General features: G+C 43.6%; 1 protein-coding gene across 2 annotated transcripts in view; it reads left to right on the plus strand.

Annotated features, from left to right (window-relative positions):
• The window catches only part of GRID2IP (Grid2 interacting protein), an 81,576-nt gene that overhangs the window by 62,998 nt on the left and 9,632 nt on the right, over nucleotides 1-8,946 (plus strand). For both annotated transcript variants that reach the window (XM_018561975.1, XM_018561967.1), the window contains exons 14-16: nucleotides 1,345-1,422; nucleotides 3,603-3,799; nucleotides 7,780-7,935. In XM_018561975.1, coding sequence (XP_018417477.1) covers nucleotides 1,345-1,422; nucleotides 3,603-3,799; nucleotides 7,780-7,935 — 431 coding nt within the window. The remainder of the gene's footprint in view (nucleotides 1-1,344; nucleotides 1,423-3,602; nucleotides 3,800-7,779; nucleotides 7,936-8,946) is intronic.

Here is an 8,946-nt window from a genome sequence, read left to right on the forward strand (position 1 = left end):
CCCCCCGCCCCCCAAGCTCTCGCTGTAGGGTGCCGATCTGGAAGCTTTGAGATTGCCACGCCAGCTTGATTTGATAGAATCAATATGGTCAGGAATTAAAACTACACTTATCTCTATTAGTAGAAAGGACACTAGCCGAAAACTGAGGATTCCTGGTGGTGGGAGGGCTTATATGAGGTCATCACAGCTCTATCTAGTGTCCAGTCACCTGGTGATACCTGCATATTATCCAGTCATCTCAGAATCTGCCTGTGTCCTGTAGTGGACAATCAACAAATCAGAAGAGTCAGCAGGAAGTGGCCGAAGTTCCACAATTCTGCACATCCAAACGAACGGTCACTTCTCCTGCCCATGTGATATGACCTGAAAGCTTGCCTTTGAAATGTATTGCGCAACTTTTCACAATCGTGAACAATCCTGTGCCATGACTCTTTATGCTTCATCTTTTTTTAGCCATTAGAATGCTTTCATCTGAAAGTGGTCTCTAATATCCGTCCCTACCTTACTTACTAAAGCTACTTAAATATTTATCTGCACTAGAATCACATTTCCCAGGTGGGCTAATGGAATTCTTTACTAATTGGCTTATACCGCTCCTCATCACCACTCCTGTCAATAAGGAACACAGCTCTCTACCTGCTGCTTCTGGGATAAAAGTCAGTGTGCAATTTCTTGGAGCTTTGAAGGAGTGGGATAAGGAAAAGGAGCCAGTCTGCTCTGCTCATGTGCTAACAAGGAGTATGTTGATAGGAGGAGAGAGTTGAGTGACAGGGAGATGAGCTCATCAATCTGCTGCTTCTTCTTCCAATGTCCAGTCACGGGCCTGCAACCTGTAAGCATTAGGCCCCTTTCACATGGTCTGATCAGAAGGGGATCCATGCACAGGTCACGTCAGACCAGACCAGTCACCCTGCACAAGAAGAGAGCGCAGCAGTGACCGGTGTTTATTACAGGAGGGGGCGGAGACAAGACCAGTCACCCTGCACATGGGGAGAGAGCATCAGTGATAGGTCTTTATTACAGGAAGCTCCAAGTCTCACACAGATCTGGAAGAAATACACAAAGCTCACCAAGATGTCTCTTGCACTTAGACAATATTTGCTGATTCCGGAGTTCAGCTTTAACTGAGCTGTACACTATCTCAAGCCAACAGTATGTAATCCTCCAATATATTTTGGTATATGTTTTATTTTTTGTTATCTGAAAGGAAATGAAGATACTTATAGTTTTTCATCATCAGAAGAAACACAGAAATAAAGAATTCTCTGCAATACGTGTTCAGTGTTTCCTACGGGTTCTGGAAGTTTGTCTTTTTAGAACAATCTCTCTTTTTCTCTTTTTTAGTTCTTCCGGCGGTGCCAGAATCCTTGAAAAACAAAGGTGCTGTAGAAATATTGTCACACAAGAAGGCCTATAACACAGGTACAACAAGCCGTTCACTGCTTCGAGGTTAAACTTGCAGTAGCAAATGATTGGATGTCCATACTGTCCCTGTAATATCTGTTGATCTTTAGAGGAGGTGTGGCTTGCAGGGGGCATGTCCCCACATATCTATGGGCGTGGCTTGATATTTCAAAGCGTTAGGAATGCTACACAATTGTTTTATGCATGTTTTTTCTTTGCATATAAAGAGATGTATGCATCTTTCTCATACCGTATCGTACGGTTCCTTTAAAATGAAACCGAAGCCAAAACTTTTTTTTAGTTCTTGATATCGTAAGGGAGGGTTATAACACGCGTCAGCTTTTTTTTTTTTGCCATATATGTCCCATTGCGGAGATTTTCCTTCACTTCCTGTCTGATAGCCACAACAGGGTATGAGATAAATCCCTCTAAAGTGAGGAAAATCCCTGGTGGTCAACAGTGTCCTCACTGGATGACTTCCCGTGTATTCCTTTTCTGGTGACAACCCAAAATGTGTGATTTCTTTTCACCTTCGGTTATAGTGGTCACCAGGAAAAATAAGAGAATTAATCTCCCTAATGGGGACAGCAATAAAAACCTGAAAGGGGTTCTAATTCTCCTCCACTCTATCCAAAACTATAAAAAATGTTTTGGCTTCAGTTGCACTTTAATTTCCAGTATTACTGTTCTTCTGAAGAACTAAAAGGGCCCTGCAATAGGATATTGCTGAGTAGATTGGTCTGGGCTATCTACCACTTTTGAGTAAAGAGGGCCCTGCCATGGCGTATTGCTGAGTAGATTGGTCTGGGGTATCTACCACTTTTGAGTAAAGAGGGCCCTGCCATGGCGTATTGCTGAGTAGAATTGTCTGGGGTATCTACCACTTTTGAGTAAAGAGGGCCCTGCAATGGGATATTGCTGAGTAGATTGGTCTGGGCTATCTACCACTTTTGAGTAAAGAGGGCCCTGCAATGGGATATTGCTGAGTAGATTGGTCTGGGCTATCTACCACTTTTGAGTAAAGAGGGCCCTGCAATGGGATATTGCTGAGTAGATTGGTCTGGGGTATCTACCACTTTTGAGTAAAGAGGGCCCTGCAATGGGATATTGCTGAGTAGAATTGTCTGGGGTATCTACCACTTTTGAGTAAAGAGGGCCCTGCAATGGGATATTGCTGAGTAGATTGGTCTGGTGTATCTACCACTTTTGAGTAAAGAGGGCCCTGCAATGGGATATTGCTGAGTAGATTGGTCTGGGGTATCTACCACTTTTGAGTAAAGAGGACCCTGCAATGGTGTATTGCTGAGTAGACTTGACTGGGGTATCTACCACTATTATGTAAAGAGGGCTCTGCAATGGCATATTGCTGAGTAGACTTGTCTGGGGTATCTCCCACTTTTGGGTAAAGAGGGCCCTGCAATGGGTTACTGGACTGGAAGTTAGATGAGTGTTTGGAAGTATCTCCCCTTACCAAACCACCTTTTGATTCTATAAAGGTCCCTGGAACTTTTATATGTTCATATGTCAACATGAGATGAAAGGTAAAACATCAAATTTTCATGGTATAAGTGTGACCTGGTTAAACACTTTACTGTGGGCCAGGGTGGCTCTGTCCCTCCAACGGGACACCTATGGTGCAAGAGGTTCCTGCTATGAAGGCTACCGGGACGAGAATCTCTAACCATCCCTGTCCTAATATAGACAAACTATACCAGGGTTACGAAACCTCAGCACTCTAGTTGAGGTGAAACTACAAATGCTATCATACTTCTGCCTCTGAGAGTCATGCCTGTGTCTATCATAGTCTTCCAATGCATCATAGAACTTGTAGTTCCCCAACAGCTGGAGTGCACAGGTTACCTACCCCTGATGTACTATACACTATTTCTATATTCTGTCACTGAAGTCACGGGCGGTTGGGACTCTTTCCCTATAAGCCCCAGTTAGTTAAAAGTAGGATCCCTGTTTGATTGCACCAGGTTAAGTACAGCTTTCCTGTACGGGGCACCCACTGCTCAATCTGACGGCTGGGAGTAAGTTGGTAAGTTGTCTTTTGGACCATTGCACTCGATTGAATTGGGTTTGGTGATTAAAAATATTGCTGCTTACTGGCATGCAGCAAACTGGCCCGAATTGCTATCAAAGAGCACTCTAGATAAGTAATAGTTACAGAAGTGGAACACTGTGTTCTCTTGCAGCTATCCTGATAGCGCACTTGAAGCTCACGCACCAGGAATTGCGCCACATCCTGATGACCATGGAGAACGAGAGGCTGGAGCCCTCACACGTCAAACAGCTGCTGCTCTACGCACCGGATGAGGAGGAGAAGAAAATGTTTCAGGCCTACACCGGAAGCCCCAGCAAGCTCAGTGAGCCTGATCAGTTTGCTTTGCAGGTATGGAAAGGAGGCAGAAGTTCAAATCAAAGCAGAGTAGATACAGAATATACAAAAGGAAATGATCAATACCAGCCTGTTCAGCCTCTAGTATGTAGAGTGTTATATACAAGCATTCCTCGTTTAGCGACCGAGTTCCGTTCCTACGACTAGGTCGTTAAACGAATCGGTCGCAGGACAACTGCAGTTTAACTAAAAAAAAAAGACATTAAGGCTCACTAAACAGGTAAACAATGTGTGAAAGACATTTTGTGGAACCCTTTGTTGCCTGGCTGGAGTTGTTGGGGATGCAAGCACTTGGGATTACTCAGATCCTGGGGGCTTGCATGTTTGACAACTCCAGTTTAACTCCAGTTAAATTAAGGGGATTACAGGGTTTCATATGTCTTGCATTTATCGATGGCTAACATGGTACCACACTGTACTGTACTAAACAAGTTGTACAGAATTGTAACAAAAAAACAAAATTCAAGCTAACATTTAAGAGGGTTATTCACAAAAGGGTGAAGAGTTTGGAGAAGGCAGGAGAAGTGAACAATCTAGGACAACATAGCTGAACTGGAAAGTGAGTTGAATTGGAGAATTTTTCCAAATCAGCTATTTTGTCCTAGATTGTTCACTTTTCCTGCCTTCTCCAAACTCTTCACCCTTTAGTGAATAGCCCTGTCAGCCTTTGAATCCTAAAAAGGTATCGTCAGTGTCATCATCGGAATTCTGATCAGGAGATGTAGAAGGCACGGGAGATGATGAAGTAGAAATGGAAGAACTAGTAATAGGGGTCCTGGGTGTAGTTTTCGAGAAAAATCGCGTTAGTGTGGTCTATTTTGTCATTTTCTTTTTTGCTTCATAAATTTCACAATAGCAACGTAAAAGTTCACTTATTTGCTGTTCCACTTTTGTGAACCGTTCAACAATCGGATCCATAGCTTCCAGTTCTAACATAGCTGCATTCACTTTTGAGAACACACCCGCTAATCCCTTTGCAGTGAAGTTCTTTGGTACTTCTTCAATTCTTTCCTCTTCTTCTTCCTCCTTTTCTAAGTGTTGCTGTGCTTCCAACTCTATTAAATCTTCCTTACTTAGCTCTCCCTCAGTATATTCCACTAATTCTTTAATATCTTGCGGTTCAACCTCAAAATTAAGCTCGTTAGCAAGTTCCACAGTTGTTTCGTTTATAAGATTGACATGTTCATCTTTGTCAAATGCTTCTGATGTATGCACAAAACGTTTTAGGCATTTTTTCCATATGCCTTGCATACACTTTTCTGTCACTCCTTCCCAAGCTGATGCAATGTTCTTAATGCACTCTAAAATGTTGTATGATTTCCAGAAATCACGAAGGGTTACTTCATTGTTTTCTGTTGTTGCTACAGCTTTGGAAAAAGTTGTGCGCAAATAGTATGCTTTGAATGTAGCTATAGCCCCCTGGTCCATTGGCTGAAGGATAGCAGTTGTGTTTTTAGGCAGATACACTACCTTTACATCTGGGTGTAGATCATCAAGATGCTGTGGGTGGCCTGGAGCATTATCAAGCAGAAGGATGATTTTAAATGGAACGCCCTTTTCCAGACAGTAATGCTTCACCGAGGGTGTAAAGCAGTTATTGAACCAATCTTCAAATAAAGCTTGCGTCATCCATGCCTTGTTGTTTGCTCGATAGTAAACGGGCAATGTGTGCTTACTAACGTTCTTCAATGCACGTGGGTTCTCAGACCGATAGATGAGTAAAGGCTTCAACTTGAACCCAGTAACATTTCCTCCCAACAACAATGTGACCCTGTCCTTAAAAGCCTTGAAGCCAGGCATTGTTTTAGCTTCTTTGTGTATGTAGGACCTTTCAGTCATTTTCTTCCAAAAAAGTCCGGTTTCGTCCACATTGAAGATTTGTTCTGGACAGTAGCCACCTTTCTCTATGATTTTATCAAATTGGTCAAGAAATGTTGCTGCTGCTTCCACATCTGCATTTACCGCCTCACCACTGACACTCCGATTATGCAGGTTAAATCTGCGACAAAACCTCTGAAACCATACATGACTTGCTTTGAAAGTTTCAGTTTACTCTTCACCTTCACGCACCTTCAAAGTCTTGAAGATACTGAGTTGAGGCTTGAATTATTGAAAGACTCATTGGCATTCTTTTTTGTATTTGATCATCAAACCAGATCGCCAATAATTTTTCCATGTCATGGATGAGGCCTTTCCGCTGCCTAGTTATTATGGCTTTAAAACCTGTTGATGTTTTCACTGCCTCCTTCACTCTGTCTTTGTCCTTCAGGATGGTTGAAATGGTTGAATGTGCCAGATTAACGTCCTGTGCTATTGCATTAACTTTTTTACCAGCTTCATAGTCATTTATGATCTTCACTTTCATGTCAAGATCAATAGCTTTCCTTTGTTTTTTGCTGCTTTTTCCTGGTGAACTCTTCTGTTTTGATGACATCTTGTACTAAGGGGTACAAAATAAACAATACAGTATGGAATAAGGTACCCAGATCTCCCAACACTACTCTTCAAGAAAAAGAAGTACAGTATTGTACAGTACTGTACATTGTCACACTACAGGTACCACCTGGGCTGCACATCAGAGAAACAGCAAGGTGGCTGGAATGGCTGGCACACCATGCATATACAGTACTGTAGTGTTGCAAATATACAGTACTGTACTATCCATACAGTACTGTACTGTAGACAGTATGCTGCATAGTACTCACCCAGAAATCTGTAGATTTTCCTGCATAGAATCAATGTCGCAGTGTAGCAGTAGAAGTCACCATAGACCGCACTGTACAGTACTGTAGAAGAAGCCACAATGCTGCTCATGCTCCTACGTCTGAACTGCGCGCCGCGCGGTCGCAAGTCCGAATCCCGTCGTAAGTCTGAAAACACACCCCCGGTCGTAAGTCCGAGCAGTCGGTAAACAGGTAGGTCGTTAAACGAGGAATGTCTGTATATGTATATATCCCAGAGGGAAGTTTGCCTAATGATGTGCATGCAAAGATACATCATGGGTCTCTGGCGGAGACCTGCAGCGTGCATGCACAGGTACAGAATCCATGCAGACATGCTGCTGGTCTGTGCTAGGTTCGATAGCACAGGATGTAGGGTTGCCACCTTTTCTTCAAGCGAAACATGAACACTCTAGCGACGCACTGACATTTTTTTGTGAGAATGAGTCGTGGCTTATTTATATGTAGCTAGTGACGCCCATTCATTTGTACATATCACAGTTGAGACTATTTTCAGTGGGGGGCTCAGTAGCCCCTATCTTAATTTTGGTTGCCCCTGTCTGCCTGACATCTTGTGACCAGGTTTCTGCTGCCATGAAACCCAGACACAGCATTCAAAACCCGGGATTGTCCGAGTGAATCCTGGACAGAACAACCCCTACAGGTAGCCCTGTACATGCGTGGGATAGGTAGGGTGAAGTTTGGCTAGGTAGGATGATATTCCTTTTTACCTAATGCCAAGAATGTATATTGGCTAGGTCCACCATGGATCTTGGCTCCTCCCCTTTCCAGGGTTGCAACCAGTTGTAATGCTTTTCGAGTGCCTCCCCGACATGTTACCAAATCTGACAGGTTACCGAGAAAAGGAGGAGGCGAGATCACTCATAGCATGACAGACCTCGCCACTCTACATTCTTGGCTTCAGTTCAGAGCAGATCACAGGAGCTTAACCAATGCCAAAGATATAGAGTGGCCCGCCGTGCAATGAGTGATCTTGGCTCTGGCACATTTGTACTCATTGGAAGATTCCCTCTTACCTCCTATTCTAGTGACAACTGTAACATTTTGGATTTCCTGTCACTTTGTTTTGTGGTGACAATGACCATTGAATAACCATGAATTGAATAACCTATATGAATAATCCAGTGTCATGGGAGGATCAGATGTGTCCTAGTATTATTATTATTAGTAGCAGTTGTTAAAGTGGCGCGTACTTTGATTCTGTGGTCACTATGTAATGTGTCCTTCCTGCAGATGATGTTGGTCCCGGACTATAGGATACGCCTCCGAAGTCTCCTATTCAAGAGCACCCTGCAGGAGAAGACAGAGGAAATCCGGGCCAGCTGTGACTGTGTCCTTAAGGCCTCCGCTGAGCTCAGAAATAGCAAGAAACTGGCCAGGATCCTGGAGGTTTGTGTGCTCAGAAATCCCATACATCCCACCATGCATGCCAGGGCTTCACAGACTCAACAAGGAACATCTATTAGACTCATGTCACCTATGGACCTCAATAAAGCTGATCAAGCACAGACCGCGCTTGATCAGCTTCTTGCACAGCCAAAGCCACCGCAAACTACAGCGATTAACCTGGAAGTGCTGATAAATTCCTCATATCCAGGTCATTCACAGTAGATGTTCCCTTGCCTCCCTCTGCTCCACCTGACACCTGCTATGCCTGTCCCGGGTCTGTGGAAGGGACAGTGAAGCCCAGGATACATGGCGGGGGCGGTCGGGTGGGAGAGGGGTTGGCATTTTTCAGGAGGGGGTATGGAAGTGATCGCGTGGCATTACAGTGGCACGAAACACTTCCATCTAAAAGCCGACAGTCGGATTGTAAGAACTAAACATTGCAGCCTGGAGTTTGTTCAAAATCCTTTGCTACCGGCCATCCACTGGCAGTACAGTTACATAATTACCGTACTACCACATCCAGTGATTTTCGCTTTGTGCCTCCTCCTGCCTTGTGCGTCCCCTCTATGTTTACTCTGCGTCATCATATCCTCCTATGGTCTCCTATATTTTAGTAACAGCTATCGGCCACTATAGGGAGCATGGAAATTATAACCCAGTCCAGAAGAGTGCTGACTTTGTCTCCTGTGGCTGCTTATTTTGCAGAAGCATTGACCTTAATAAACTCATTCACAAGGGCCTGCTGCATGAAGATATAACAATTATTTGCCAAAATGACTGTTGCTTTCAGCAATGACATCCAATGAGAGCTGAAAATAACGATCGTTGTGGTACACATGGCATGCTTTATAGCTTAGTGAATTTAGCCCAATATCCATAAAATATAATGTCACTGGCACTGTAACTTCTCTTCTCCCAGTAGGTGCCTTATGTCTTTCTGGGGCAAAGTATGGTATATTTTGCACATATTATTATTATTATTATTGAAGTGTTTGTAAATACTTTTAGTTG

The sequence above is a fragment of the Nanorana parkeri genome, unplaced genomic scaffold (assembly GCF_000935625.1).
Source record: "Nanorana parkeri isolate BGI_ZX_2015 unplaced genomic scaffold, ASM93562v1 scaffold19, whole genome shotgun sequence".
Lineage (NCBI taxonomy): Eukaryota > Metazoa > Chordata > Amphibia > Anura > Dicroglossidae > Nanorana > Nanorana parkeri.